General features: G+C 44.6%; 1 protein-coding gene across 2 annotated transcripts in view; it reads right to left on the reverse strand.

Moving 5' to 3' along the window:
• Nucleotides 1–16348, reverse strand: part of LOC146800044 (uncharacterized) — a 426311-nt gene that overhangs the window by 295322 nt on the left and 114641 nt on the right. For both annotated transcript variants that reach the window (XM_085620951.1, XM_085620952.1), the window contains exon 5: nt 5653–5760. In XM_085620951.1, the coding sequence (XP_085477077.1) occupies nt 5653–5760 (108 nt within the window). The remainder of the gene's footprint in view (nt 1–5652; nt 5761–16348) is intronic.

The raw sequence follows: 16348 nt of genomic DNA on the forward strand, positions 1-16348 counted from the left end.
TAGAAAATGTGGTGTAGCCATTCTGATACGGAAAACACTGCAATGTCAAATACTACAGTCCTGGTCAGATGAAGATGGTCAATTTGTTTTAGCCAAGCTTAAAAATCGGTAATAACATATTAGGATTGGGGTCCATCAATGCCCCCGTTGGAAACAAAGCTCCTTTTTTCCTTCATCTAAACAGAAATCTAACAGAGATGGAAATTTCCAAAATAGCTCGGGGGGGGGGGGGGGGGGGGGGGGGGAGGTGACTGGAATCTTGACCCAGATGTGATCTTAGACAGAACGGGCCCCCTAGACACGACACATGGCAGAGATGGAGCGATACTGGAGACATCCGTGAAGATCATGGGTTGACTGACATTTGGCGTTTACTACATCCTTCAGTACATATCACTCTGCAGTACATTATTCCTATTCTAGAATAGGATATTTCCTTATTTCACATTTTATCATACCACATGTACTTGATTGTGATATTTTAGAAATTGCACTTTCAGACCATGCTCCTATCAGTCTACAGCTTGATTTGGGTCTGAAACGTCCTTGTAGGAAACCATGGTGTTTAAACATATCCGGATACAAACTACCGACAGAAAAATCACAATTACAATCACATTTGACTAATTATAAGAAAGACAACAAAGGTTCAGTTTCTTCTCCACAAATGTTATGGGCAGCTGCAAAAGCCACCATTAGGGGGCAAATTATGAGAGATTCTGCCACAGCCAATAAACGCAGAACAGAACAACAGACTATTTTAGAAAATGATATCAAAACCCGGACATATGCACATTTTACCAATCCAACCGAAGCTTCCAGATGTAGATTGGAAAAGGCTAAAATGGAGCTTAATAAACTATATACTTCGAAAGCAGAATATATATTATATAGACTTAAGGCTCGAAATTACGAACAAGGAGAAAAAGCCGGTCATTTACTAGTGGCACGATTAAAACAGAGAGAAGCTATGACAGCTATTCCAGCTATTTATAATTCTGAAGGTAAGCTAATAACTGAGACTCAGGAAATAGCTAAAACATTTGCATACTATTATGAGAAGTTATATAGCTCAGAGGCTGATGAGGATCATCACTATGATCAGGAATTTTTTGATAAAATAACACTTGCCGGCCTCAATGAGCAGGATCGGCTCATACTGGCAGGAGAAATAACAAGATGAAGTTGCCCAAGCAATCTCTAATCTTCCATACAATAAAGCACCGGGAGAAGATGGTTTCCCTGGGGAATTTTACCGTTGGGTAAAACCAGAAGCAATAGACGCCCTTTATGAGGCCTATAAAGAAGCAGTTGAAACTGGTAGCCTCTCCTCTCTCACTAATAAAGCTATCATAACCGTCCTTCCCAAACCTGAGAAAGCTCCATTATACTGCAGTAACTGTCATCCAATTTCCCTTCTGAATACAGATTCAAAGATATTAGCCACCATTATCGCCAAAAGACTCAAACAAGTTATCGCTAGACTCATACATAATTCTCAAGTGGGATTCATGCCAGGCAGAAATTCTCGTAACCATCTACGCACTTTGGCTCACATACTCTGGCTTTCCAAGGATGCTGGAGAAGACAAAGTAGCCTTATCCTTAGATGCCGAGAAGGTCTTTGACCGTATTGAATGGAGCTATATGTTCTGTACACTACATAAGCTGGGGTTAGGCAATGAATAAATCTCTAAGGTCAAATGGTTATATGAGACACCATCCGCACAAGTGAATTGTCAGGTTTTCCTTTAAAAATCTTTTTTAGTGCAAAGAGGAACCCGCCAGGATTGCCCTTTATCACCCCTTTCGATCCTTCTTGCACTTGAACCACTGGCTGCGGCAATAAGACAGTGTTCACAAATAGCTGGCATTCCTACACCAGCAGGGATCTCAAAAATACTTCTTTATGCAAATGACATATTGCTCACACTTACTGATCTGCCTACTTCACTCCCTAGACTCATGTCTACCATTTCTCGCTTCTCGATCATTTCTGGCTACAAAGTCAATTGGAATAAGAGTGAAGCTCTACCATTGTCCAGGGGTACAAAATAAGCAGCTATTTTGGGCTATAATTTTCAATGGAAAGTGGACCGCCTGAAGTATTTAGGTATTTACATCAACACAGGTTTAGAACGTATGATTCATGATAACTTAGATCCACTTATTGACAAAACGAAGTCAGAGTATGAAAAATGGTCCTATCTTAACTTGTCTTTTTGGGGTAGAGTACAGGCAGTAAAAATGATTATAGTGCCCCGTTTCACTTATGTTTTAAGTATGTTGCCTTTGACAGTTTAAATATCAATATTGCGAGATATTGACAAAGGTATTAAAACCGTTATTTGGGTATCCCCGAGACCTAGACTTAAAATCTCAAAATTGATTGCTCACAGGCGATATGGTGGTCTTAGTTTACAGTGCATTGAGCATTACAATACAGCCCTCCATTTATCTCAATTGGTTTATCTTTGGCCCATTCAGGATGATCCCCCACTATGGGTTCGCATTGAAAGACAAACCGTACAGGCAACTTCAGGTTTGCACATGTTTTACACTCATAAATCACCTGCTTTACAAACTTCCAACCCCATTATTCAATCTATGCTTAAGATGTGGATACATGCCCACAAACTCCTTAAGAGTGACCCAAGACTGCATGGAAAGGCCACCATATGGCATTACACTGATATTTGAATAGGTAAACAGACTATATCCTGGGATATATGGGAGCGAGCAGGTATTCTAACATTGGATCACTCACTCACTTTAGAAGGAGAGCCTAAAACATTTGAAATGCTTCTGACAAAATTTCAACTCCCTGCCTCCCAAGAGGGGAAATACTTACAACTAAAACAAGCCCTATTTCGTAGACTAGGACCATTTCCTTGGATAGTTGAGGATTCCCCAGTGTTGCAATACTTACAAATTTGGGGGAAATTTAAAGGCGCAGTCTCTGGATTTTATAATCTCATAGTGCGTAAACTACTCTCATACCCATTACTTGCACAGCTTCATGTCAAATGGCAAGGGTAAATTACTATAGCCTTATAGCCCGCCGTAGCGGGCTATACCGGCTATTAAAGGCCCGCTGCAGCGTTAAAGGCCCGAGCCGAAGGCGAGGGACTTTAACAAAAGCAGCGGGACTTTAATAGCGGTATAGCCCTGCTACGAAGGGCTATAAGGCTATTAGAACATTCTGCCACTAGAGGGCAGAATGTTCTAACAAATTAAACAAAGGCTTCTCGAAGCTCGAGGGGATTTAAATCCCCTCGAGCTTCGAGAGGCTTTTGTAAAACATTGGAATGTTGCTCTGCGGGCCTTTACCGGCCCCTAGAAGCAGGGAGCACTCCATTGTCTACAATGGAGTGCTCCACATTCCAATGTTCTAATGTAGCTTATTCCGATGAGGAATGGGAGGATGTTATTATGAACATGGATAAGGGAATCAGAGAGGCCAGAATGAAATGTACTCTTTTCAAAATCCTTCATAACTGGTACTGGTCACCACAAAAATTCAAGTCAGCAGGTTTACTACACCGATCTACCTGTTGGAGGTGCCCACAGGAGGACTGCGATATACTACACAATTTATTCCGATGCCCAATTTTGAAGGAATATTGGACTTCCATAATTGCCTCTCTACACAGAGCTATACAAGTGCCCATTCCTTTTACGGAAAAATTAGTTCTATTACATGATGTTACTGATCTCCGAAATCTCACAAACCATACAAGACGATTGATCGCTATTGCACTCACTGTAGGAAAAATGTGTATATTAAGACATTGGAGAACACCACAATGCCCTACACATGATGAATGGCTTACTGAAATGTATAAAATAGCATCATATGAAAAACACATTTATAGCTTGCAGGACAATGTTGGAACTTTCATCCAAATTTGGAACCCCTTTGGATTTTTTTTCGATTTAGGAACTTTAATAGGGGAATTACTTCTTTTTTTCATTTCCTTATTAATTCATTACCATCATTATTTATATTCATGCTGTTGATGTTATTAGGACTGTTGATGCTTTAGTTAGTATTTGAATTAGGACTTACTGTTCACCTATTTAAAATTGTTGAGTTAGTGGGAATATCTTCACTTGAAATATTATATTTGTATGATATTATCGCTACTATCTTCCAACTATCTACAATACATGGTTTACTACATATTGTATACTATCTTTATCATCTCCTCTCTAGTCCACCTTTCCTATTTCTTCCTTTCCAGGTTTTATGAGTACCTCAACTATTGTATCTTTTGATATCTGTATTATCTTTTTTATATTTAGAAATCTGAGAAGGTAACATTTCACAGTAATTTATTGTGTGGCCATAATTGGATTTGTTTATACTCCTTTTTTAACCACTTCCATGCTCATGACGGCTCCCGGCCGTCATGAGTCACGGTAGTCGTGTGCTCATGACGGCCGGGAGCCGTCCGACCGTTGCCGCTCCGCCCACGCGCGGCTAATTCCCCGCCTGTGCGGGCGAATTAATTAGTGGGCGGAGTTCGTACGGCTCCCGGCCGTCATGAGCACACGCCTACCGTGATTTATGACGGCCGGGATCCGTCCTGAGTACCCAGGCGCCACGCCCAGCCCCGTCCCCCCTCACAATGTATTGTTTATAAACTGACATGTACTTCTCAATAAACATATACCAAAAAAAAAAAAAAACTCTTGGCGAAATAAAGTGAGCTTCCTGTATGTGAATACCTTACCAAACCAGCTGCTAAGAAGAGAATTATCGAGAGTAAGGGTTGGACTCAGCCCCTGTAAGATATAAGATATGGTAAAATCAAAAATGATTCATGTAGGCGGAAACTGTACTTGTGGCTTGAACACTAAATGTGATATGCTGCATATTCTGTTGGACTGATTAAAGGTTAAACAACAGCGGAGACAGTTTTTACGTCCAATATTTTTGAAATATAAAATTAAGACCCGAAGGGCATGCTGCAGAATTTTTAACTGATATGCATTTTTCGGATATATCATGTGCCATTCGGAGATTCATGAGGGCAGTCAGAGCTGTGATCACGGAGTTTTAGTAATCATGCCATTTTAAGGGACCATATTCTATATTTCACTCGACAGTAGATTTTAATGGGTAGATTTCTATACATTTTTACTGGATGAATTTGCACTGGTTTTAAAAAAAGTTTTTAAAGGGAATTAGGAATTGTATACAGTACTGACAAATTGGTGTACTGTTCAAAGGCCAATCGTCTAAATAAAGATATTTTCCGATTGATTGACTTCACTTATTTCATTATGTTTATGTACTTTCAGTGATATTTTTAAAATGCCTTCAAAATGATTGTATGACTTTTAGTTGACACGATAAGTACTGTTGTCGTTGCTAATCATTTTGGCTGTTGTGTTTCCATTCTACTCTCAGTCAAAGGCTGCTGTAAGAGTGAACATGGCTGCTGTAAGAGTGAGCATGGTGAAAAGCCTTTGGTAGCTTTTGCGTCGTAATAGCCGTGATTACATTCATATTTTCACCAACGGCTCAAGCATTAAAGAGACTTGTTAACTGTCATCATGGCAGCCTCATTTTAAATTGGTGCGGTGTTTTTGATGCCTGGGATAGAGTGCACATTTCTGTGATTCCAAGTAGAAAAGGATGACTTACCTGTAGGGTTGCAAAGCTTTTTAACTTCCTCTGGCTTCTGAGTGGACACAGCATAGTCCTCTCCCTCTTCTTTGAAGCGTTCTGTGCTCATCGCTACAGAGCACTCTCCTGTATGATTTGAAACATAAGAGTATTTCACAGTCCGCAACCCTGGATCTAATTTGCAGTTGCTGTGACAGACACATGCACACTTGCCTCATTACATCCATTTCAGTATACACTTGACATGATCTACGAAAGAGTCCGGCATTCCCAGACGTGGATTTCACTCATTTAGAACATCTCGTTTCATAGTCTCCGCTGGTGGTCTATATCCAGGACAGGTGGAAAGTCATATTACTAGTTCTACAAATGTCCTGGGTGAGTATACATTAAGCTCCCACAGTGTTCCTGCAAGTTGGCGAGGAGCTCCTTGTCCTCTTCCGTCTCCACTTACAACAACAGTAGCCATCTTGCCCCATCTTCAGCCCTTTTCATGTGATCAACCTTAAGGGGTTAACACCTAAAAACAGAATGATAAGCGAAAAAAAAAAAAACACATAAAAAAGTGGATAGGATGTGGCCTAACGGGCTAGGGCGGTCGATCTCAAATCTGGGGGAACCGGGTTTGAGTCTCGGCAGGGACGCTCAACATCCTGTGATTCTGCGGCAAGTCACTAAATCTCCCCGTACCTAACGAAAATGAAAGTGTCTTCTGGTAACGTAACTGGTGCTCATGTGAATGAATGAATTGAATGAATGAATGAATGACCTTTATTGTATGATTATTTAAAATCTTGTGAAGCACCCCGATACCTTGGGAGTCAAGTTCGCGCTATATAAAAAAAAAAGACTGAAAAAACGAATGACAAAATCAGCCTTTTGAAAACAGTAAAATCCCCGACCATTTGTTATGAAAAGCTCCATAACTTGCAAGCTTCTTATTAGGAAGTTCCGCACTTCATGGCAGCCACTTTACTTGTATTGTTCCTTCAGCAGCTCTCGTCTAGCCTGAAGGATATTGTGCACTTTGGACATAATAACACAAAGGGACATTATCCTTCTTAAGTCAAGCTCATACATACCACATTGATTGTAAGATAACTTGGTTTCCCTGCCTTGAACCTTAACGTTCCTTCACCATAAGGGTGGCTCAGTGGACTAATGTGTCCACTTCAGGGGGCTGTGTATGACCTAATGGTCACAGGTTCGAATCCCTGTGGGTCCACGCAGCCTTTCATCCATTTGAGGTCGATAAAATGAGTACCATTGATTTGGATAACAAACAACTGTTATTCAGAGCCAAGATACCCTTCTGGGTACAGCTGCGCTTTACCAATACACGTTATGTTATTATGAATGGGATGATAAGGTGCACATATAAAAGCAGGGCAGGAAGATGTCGGATTTTCTCCCTAAATGTTATTCCAAAGCACCCATGATGTTCTTGCCAGTTGTTTTTTTAAAATTAGTCTTAACAAGTGTACTGATTTGGAGGCGGTAAGTTGTCAAACATTGTGTTGGTTTTATAAACCTCAGCTCAGATGGGCTTAATGTTGGTCAACATACACTCACTGACTTCCATCCAGAGAATAGATTCTTGACTTTTGAGGGGGACAGGATCACTTTGGGACAGAAAATGTCAATTTCTACAATGTGTCCGGATGGCCTTGTAGCCAGCGAAATACAGACCACCTTTCTGGAGGTACTCTGACCTACTGAAACATGGATAGTGATAGCATTGCCAGCAATTAAATCGCATACACACAGAGTGTTAAGGGCTAACAGGCCGAAATGACATTAAAAGTACAGGAAACGTTGCAAACGTACATGGTCGAATCACACAGAAAGAGTGTGAATAAAATTGGCAGGGACTCAGGACAGCATTGAATAGTGCATGATTTAAGATCGTACCATACAACTATGACCATATGACATATTTGACTCCAATCAAATTAAGCAAAATGTACCTCTGATGCTCCTCAGGGTCCCTTAAATGCCAAGCTGAAGAGACCAATTTCATACATGTCACATCGGGATACCAAGCAATATGACAATTTTGGGCTGAAGTATTTCATAGGCTCAGATACTGTATAGGAAGAGCATTGCAACCTACAATGAAGCAATGTCTATATGGATTAATCCCGAAAATGAAAAAAAAAAAAGGCCGCCTTGGCAGAAAACGTCTGATACATGGTACAGCGTAGGCTAAAAAGCAAATAACCATACACTGGCTTAGTCCCAAGCAACCGTCTCCTGACCGTTGGGATAGGGATCTGGTGGAAAGGGCGACAGCAGAGGAAACACATGAAATGAGTGAGAAATGATAACCTAATCACTTTGAAATTTCCCGAATTGAGGCCCTGATGGAACATGGAGGTCAGATTGGGCCTACCTCCATCGGGGACGCGGGCGGAGAGACCGGGAGATCGCCACGACCAGACCCACAATGGGAGAGTGAAGGCCCTGATCTAGTGGCGGCACACCGACCAGGCAAGCATAACAGCAGTAGTAGTTTATGAAGAGCTGCCCGCCGCGGCGGGTGTCTTACTACAACGACCTGCCCTGAATGTGCAGACACCAAGATTGTGGCGACCACCTGCATTCTGGCTCTGAAGAGGCTGGCGACCAGGGCGCCCTGAGGTGAGCGGAGAGGGAGGAGATGCGTGCCCCTACCCGGCATCCTGACTTCATGAAAATGGCGGCCTAGACAAAGTCCCAGAGGTCGGACTAGGGTGACCAACTAGCATGGGTGCAAATTCAGGACGGTAAGTGTAAAAATTCAGGACAGTGGGTCAAAATTCAGGAGAAAACTGCTCTTGTGCTCCGAAGAGGAGTGCGAGGCGCCCCATCAGGGACAAAATTACAGACACAAGGCGTCCATAAAAGAGATCCTCACAGACAACGGACGTGAAGTCCAAATTACGGACGGTCCATGAAATTTACAGACGGTTGGTCACCCTAGGTCGGACTCGGCCTAGGCCTAATCTCAAAATGGCGCCTGGCGGGCCCGCTGGGCTACCTGTTTCTGCAGTTAATGCTTCAGGGGGAGGTTGCTCGGTGCGACGAGCTCCTGCAGAAAGCTAGATTCAGCCAAGCTGGTCCTGGCTTGGAGCCAACACCTCCCTGCCATGGATTCCCAGAGGAGTACGGTTGATGGATGACGACAGACTTGCCCTACGAAAGGCGCGTCAGACCTAGAGAAGCTGGCAGGGGGCTATACTGGGGGTTATCTGAACTCTGCACCTAAAGACCTCATGGATGGGAGACTGAAACTACACTGGAGTAGTGGCTCTTGTGGCTGACCCCACCCTCACTGGATCCCCCTACCCCAGAGTGTGAGGCCTTAGCCGGGGAACCGGTGTTCAATGGGCGTGGTGGCGCACGGACCAAGTCCCTCACCCCTATGCCACCAAAAAAGGCCCAAACCAACAAGGTCTCCAGTTACTTTGCACCAACTGAGCCCAGGGCAGAAAAGAAAGTAGCGCCTCCGTGGGAGGCAGCATGGCCCTCACCACAGAGGACCTCCTGGAGACGGTGCAAGAGTTTAAGAAAGAAGTCAAAGAGGACATTGGCGCCTCATTTGAAGCCTTCCGCTCAGAGATTGGGGCGAAATTAGTGTCCATCCAGGAAGATGTAGACTCTGTGGGAACCCGCACCCTGGATCTAGAAACAAAATGCCAGGAACTTGAGGAGAGATTGAAGCCACTGGAAGTGGGATCGGCTAACTTGAGCACTCCGCTGCACACTGCCTTACTAAAATGCCCAAGACCTGGAAAATGGCTCCCGCAGGGACAACATAAGAGTGCCAGGCCTGGAGGAGAACAGTGAGGGGCCGATTTGGAGAAGTTTATGGTGGGCCTCTTCTCCAATGTCTTGCGGGATGGGGGGGGTGGTTGGGGAAAAGATTGTCCAGAGGTCAGGCTGGAACGGGTTCACAGGGTGGGACAGTGTCTATCGGGTAATAGCAAACGCCCGAGAGGCATTCTTGCCAAATTTAGCTCATTCAAAACTAAGGAGCTAGTACTGCGGAAAGCTAGGAACAGTGACTATCACCTTTCAAGGGGCTTTGTGCTCACTCTCCCAAGACGTTGCTCAAGCTACGTTGGCTCGCAGGCAGCAATTTTAACCAATCACCTCAGCTCTAAAGAAGCGCCAGATCAAATATAGATGGGCCTATCCTTTTGACATCGCCTTCTCTTTTGGAAACACTTTTCCGAGCTGGAGGCGGTGGCGGCTCTGATCGGCCTAGATATCACTCCTTTGCAACCGAACGAGACTACTGGGCAGGCACACATGGAACGGCAACAGGAACGCCTGCCAAGGCCCTGGCAGAGGCCCAATAAGGGAGGCAAGACGTCAAAACGTTGAGGAGCGCCGGTACCCCGCTTCAAGGACTTTTCCATGCAGGCAGTATCCTCTAACATGGAGGGTGATCAGGAAAACCCTCCCTTCTTGCTTACACTGCTGAAGTTGGATAATCTGGTTCAGGGGTCTTGGGTTTAAGGTAGCAATAAGTTAATGACCTCCTTATCTTGTTGGCTATGCGGAGCAGTCCGGGGCGCACCGCCCACTCCGGTTGCTAAATGTCATATGAAGAATGGTGTCCAGTCATTCCTTTATGCAGGGCCCCAGGTGCGGTCCTGGACTCGCCCCCTAGAGAAACCAATCGTGAGGACTTATCTTCACCTTGGGGACTTCAGTTAGAGCAGCGGTGTCAAACACAAGGCCCGCGGGCCGAATCCGGCCCGCCAGACCTCGTCATGTGGCCCGTGTAGCCGCCGCCGGCCGCCAGCCTTCACCGTTTATTCTAGCTTTTATTTTGACACAAGAAAGCCTTCACCTTATTCCTCTTAAGCCTCCTCTTCAGCGCATGCGCGGCCGCCTCTTCAGCGCATGCGCGGCCGCCTCTTCAGCGCATTGCGCGCCAGCCTACAAGCCAGGGAACGTCTGCCTTCTAGCGCCGCCGGCCGTTCTACAGGAAACCTCCACATTACATGCATTGAGGAAACCTGCCATCCTGTGACAGATCCAACGGCTGCCTGAACCCTTCTCTCCTGTACTGTAAGTACATATGATGTATGTGGGGGGGAGGGGGGGTCTGCTTATTAGGGGGGGGTCTGCTTATTATTCTGCTTCAAAAACTTTGGATATACTGACCACTTCCGTGTCACTTTACAGTGGTATAGGGACCATAAACTACAATCAAATTAATAACCCAAAAATGTCCAAGAAAAGAAAAGTTGATGCAGAGGGAAGGCAATTTCAGGAGAGATGGGAAAGTGAATACATGTTTGTGATTAATGGAGACAAGCCGGTATGTCTTATTTGCTATGAGGCAGTGGCAGTGATGAAGGAATACAATTTACGCCGGCACTTTGAGACCAAACATGGAGCCAAATTTGCTAACCTTAGCCACCAGGAAAAGCAACAAAAGGTCCAAGAATTAAAAGGTAGCCTGCATTCTCAACGGAATATTTTTGCAAAAATGACAGCAAAAAATGATGCAGCAGTAAAAGCGAGCTATCTTGTGGCTATAGAAATTGCGCGAGCTTCAAAGTGCTTTTCAGAAGGTGCATTTGTAAAGCAGTGTATGCTGAAGGTATGTGAACAGGTGTGCCCTGAGCAGAGACCGGCTGTTAGCAATGTCAGCTTGTCAAGAAACACCATCACAGACCGAGTCAGGGACCTAGCCTGTAATCTTAAAACAAAGTTGGCTGAAGAGGCATGCAGTTATCTGGCATTTTCATTAGCTGTTGATGAAAGCACTGACAATACTGATACAGCTCATCTAGCTATTTTTGTAAGAGGTGTGAAGGAAGACTTGTCGGTCAGTGAGGAGCTCTTGGATGTGGTCGCCATGTATGGGACAACAACTGGGAGGGACATCTTCAATGCAGTGGAGGAATCCGTAAATAAAATGAAATTACTGTGGGAAAAGTTGGTGGGACTTACTACAGATGGCGCTCCAGCAATGTGTGGAGAGAGAAATGGCTTGGTTGGACTGTTAAAAGAGAAAATGAAAAAAAGTAATTGCCACACGCCGCTGATAACTTATCACTGCATTATCCACCAAGGAGCTCTGTGTGGCAAGGTTCTGCAACTGGATAACATAATGTCCACAGTCACGAAAACAGTGAATTTTCTGCGTGCACGGGGTCTGAATCATCGTCAGTTCCAACATTTTTTGAAGGAGGTGGGCATGGAACATACAGATGTGCCATACCATACAGAAGTAAGGTGGCTGAGTAGGAGCTCCGTTCTCAAGAGATTTGAGCTTTTGGAAGAAATTACTCTTTTTATGCAAAGTAAAGGGAAGCCCTTGTCAGAACTGTCAGATCCAAACTGGCTGTGCGATTTTGCCATGTTGTGTGACATAACAGAGCATCTTACCCAACTGAATCTGAAGCTGCAGGGCCGCAAACAAGTCATAACCTCAATGTATGAGGCAATAACAGCTTTCCAGGAGAAACTGCGCCTATGGAAGTCACAGCTTGAAAAAGACAGTCTTGCCCACTTTCCTACCTGCCAGAGCCTCTCAACCTCATTCCCAGGTACTTTTTCATGTGCTCGATTGGGTACCAAAGTGAATCGGCTGATTGATGAATTCAATCGACGCTTTTCTGACTTTAAAGGACAAAACTTAACCTTTACCAATAATAGAACTTCAGTGCAACAGCAGCCTGAAAGCGAAGTTCCAGGATGCGACAGTCGACGACTTTTACCGTCTCCTCCCCCCTGCTTTGATGCCACAGCTCCGACTTCAAGCTGCACGTGTTCTGTCCATGTTTGGGAGCACCTATCTATGTGAACAGATGTTTTCAGTCATGAATCTGAACAAGACCAAGCTCAGATCACGCATCACTGATGATAACCTCCATGCTGTTTTGCGGATTGCTACAGCACAAGACCTAACGCCAGACATCGATGGACTGACCTCAGGAAAACTATGTCAGCCATCTAGTCAGAAAAGTTAAAAAAAAGTTAATGCCTTGTGTTTGCCATATGTGTAATAAACAGTGTTTGGCAATATTTGTATGTTTAAAAAAAAAACAATTCCTGTCTGTTACCAAAAATCATTTTTCAATAAATTGTACAATAATTGTACATTTGAATATCTACTTGCCATTATTCTGACTATGTTTCTGCTTTCAGAGCTAGTTATTATTACAAGAAACAGTAATAATTGAATGCAGTGACAGTAATTTATGATAATAAATAGTGGACACAAAGTCCTACAGATACAACCGGCCGTTTGAGGGTGACCAAACTGCTGATGCGGCCCCTGATGAATTTGAGTTTGACACCCCTGAGTTAGAGGTTTTCTTCATGTATTGTTGGTTTGTTTTTCCCGTGGTGCTTTTAATGTCGGACTGAAAACCAGATGGGGGGAGGACAGGTAGGGGGTGGTGGAGTGGGGGCTTGGGCGGGAGAGGTCGGGGCATGACGGGAGAGGTTTGGAGTGGGTGGTAGAAACCCCCACATGACAAAATGACATTAAATTGTATGTCATGAAATGTAAGGGGGGCTAAACTCCAACCAACAAGCGACGCCGCCTCTGGAGATGTCTAGGGGACCACCATATCTGTATAGTAGTGCTACAGGAAACACTTGAAGAGGCGAGGACCTCAGACTGGGACACAAATCCTACCCCCTGCTTTTCAGGTCCTCTGCTAACACCAAACAAAACTGGGTTGCCCTCCTCTTTCACTCTTCCGTTCACTTTCAGCCACAGGACACAAAGACAGACAAAACAGGGAGATTCCTTATGGTTAAGGGTATCCTGATGGGTCAACCATGCACTATAGCAATGGTTTATGCACCTAACTCTGGGCAATCAGAATTTCTCCTCACGTTTCTTACAACCCTGGAAGATTTTGCTTCTGGAGACATAATTTTACTGGACTATTTTAATCTGATATGGGATCCCTCTGTGGACACTTCACATCTGCACAGGACGGCTGCAGGGTTCTTCACCAAGACACTCAAATCCACTCTACACGGGATGGGATTGGTAGAAATTTGGAGGACCCTGAATCCCTCGACACACGATTATTCCTTTTTCTCCCACAAATCATTCTCTAGGATAGATCATGTTTTTATTAGGCAGTCTCTCCACTAGGTGATCCCTCTAGCTAAATTGCATCACATATGTCTCTCGGATCATGCATCTCTTGAAGTACTATTTAACTGGCCTGGACCTCGCTCTAAACTCAAGAGGTGGTATTTTCGAGATGAACTTAGGAAGACGATTAAGGAGTTTTTACTCAATGATCCTAAAGAGACTTCTCACTTGAATAACTGGGATGCATTTAAAGTAGTGATGCGGGGCAAGTGCATTGCTTTAGCCACCACCCTGCAGGGGAAACCAAATACGGAACGTTTGTCTCTGGAGAGGGAACTGCTTCTTGTGAGAAGTTACATAAGGAAGCCCCGTCCATAAAGGCTCAAAGAAAAGTGACAGTGCTGAAAGGGAAACTCCAGGAAATGTACACTAACAGAGCAGAAAAGACTCTTTTACGCCTCCAAGCATGAGGGTACGATGGCAACAACAAAATCTGCATCGGATTGTGTATCTAATTGACAAAACGCAAAAGAAACACATCCCGGCTGCCTTGCTTTTTTTGGACGCGAAGACCTTCGACCAGGTCGAACGGCCCTTTCCGAAGAGCACTTAGCGCCGATTTGGGTTTGGTAATAGCTTCCTGGGAATGGCGAAAGCTAACTACCATTGCCCCGGATCCTTGTCAACAGGGTGGCATCGAACTTCTTTAATCTATCCAGAGGCACTAGACAGGGTTGCCCCCTTTCACCTATGCGGTTTGCACTCTACATAGGACCGCTAACCGCGCATATCAGGGCTAACCCTGAAATTCAGGGTATTAGGTTTGGTTAGGACAAACACAAAATTTCTTAATTTGCAGACAATGTTCTGCTGCGCTTACAGACCCCCAGAACCTCTCTGCCAGCTATACAAGCCGAGCTCCGTTGCTTCGAGAAGGTGGCGGGTTTTAAGGTCAACCTATCAAAATCTTTCTTACTTAACCTGTCAGTACCCTCAGAGGAGATGACCACTATTGTGGCTGCCTCGACCTTCAAGTGGGTTCAAAAAAGAAATCACCTATCTAGGCATTAAAATTACCCCCAAACTATCTGATCTGTATAAAGCAAATTTCCCCCCCTTGCTACGAAAACTTAAATTAGATGTAAATAAATGGGGGGGTCTCCGTACGTCACCTGGATTGGTCACATAAATGCGATCAAGATGACGGTGTTGCCCCGGATTCTATAACTATTTCAAGGTCTCCCGATCACGACTGATAGGGAATTGTTTGTGGAGCTAAAGGCAATGACAACAAAATTAATCTGGCAGGGACGCAGGGCCCGCCTACCTCTACGATTGTTGACTAGACCGCGACTAACACGGGGACTTTCCCTTCCAGACTTCCCTCTCTATTACAGAGCAGCCCAGATCAGAGTCTTGGCTGAAAGGTCCCTTAAAGCCTCAGACAAACATTGGACAGACTGGTGGCGGGAAGGTCCATATGAGATCTCTCCTGGAAACCGAAAAAGGATAGACTAGGAAATGCCTACCTTAAAACCCCCACAGCCACTAATCTTAAGGTGTGGGATATTACCACCACAACTCTATCCCTGACAACTTTCCCCTCCCCCTAAACCTACATCCATTTCAATCCCGCTTTCCCATCAGCTCTGTTGGTGTCTTTTTGATAGATGGAGGGAGGGTGGTTGCCTAATGCTGTCAGACCGGTTTGTAAGAGGAGAAGTACGCTCCTTTGACAACTGTTCATCCATTTTTAAACTACAGCCCACAGAGGAATACCAGTACTTTCAGTTGAAGCATTGGGTGCAGCAGCTTTAGATGCGTCTGACTGCAACCAGGGAGCTGCTCCCTGTAGAGAAATTTGTGCAGGCTGGAGGCATGGCTAAGGGCTGCATCTCATTTCTTTATTCTGTCCTCCTCACAGTGGGACCTTCTCCGCCAGCGACATGCAGCTGTCTGGGAATCGACCCTGCAGACCCCCATAACAGAGAAACAATGGAATACTCTCTATAATGATATCTCTAAATATAACCAATCCATGTTTTTTTAAGGAATGCCATGATAAGATCAGGTACGACTGATACTTACACCCCTAAAAATTACAACAGACAGATGCTGGCGGGGGTGTGGGATGCTGGGTGACTTCCACCATATAGGGTCGGACTGACCCTCTATTCAACCATTTTGGAAGGAAATTCTATCTCAGATTAAAAAAAAGATACTAGGATACCAGATAAATTTACAAGAACGGGTTTTGCTGGGGCTGTGTGACCCTAGTCTAAAACATCAAAGCAAGGGAGACCGATCCATCATGTCGTTATGCCTGGGGGCAGCTAAAATGGCAGTGGCAGCAGCATGGAAGAAACCAGAGGCCCCTTCTCTCTCACAGTGGCATGCCCAGTGTGGCAAGCACTAGCCCTTGAACGCATAACTGACATTATGACCGATGCTCAAAGAGGTTTTGATTATATTTGGAGCAGGTTGGTGCGATACTTATCGGAGGATTTGCCACTCCTCGATTGTTGTCGTCCCAGGTTGCGGGCTCTTCATCTTTTCAAGACTTAGGAAATCTTAATCTTGCAGTGGACCCTCGGTAGGCCTTGGGCCTTAATGCTCTCATATCTCCCCACATGGGTGGATTTCCCAGTTCCC

This window comes from Triturus cristatus, chromosome 8 (genome assembly GCF_964204655.1).
Source record: "Triturus cristatus chromosome 8, aTriCri1.1, whole genome shotgun sequence".
NCBI lineage: Eukaryota > Metazoa > Chordata > Amphibia > Caudata > Salamandridae > Triturus > Triturus cristatus.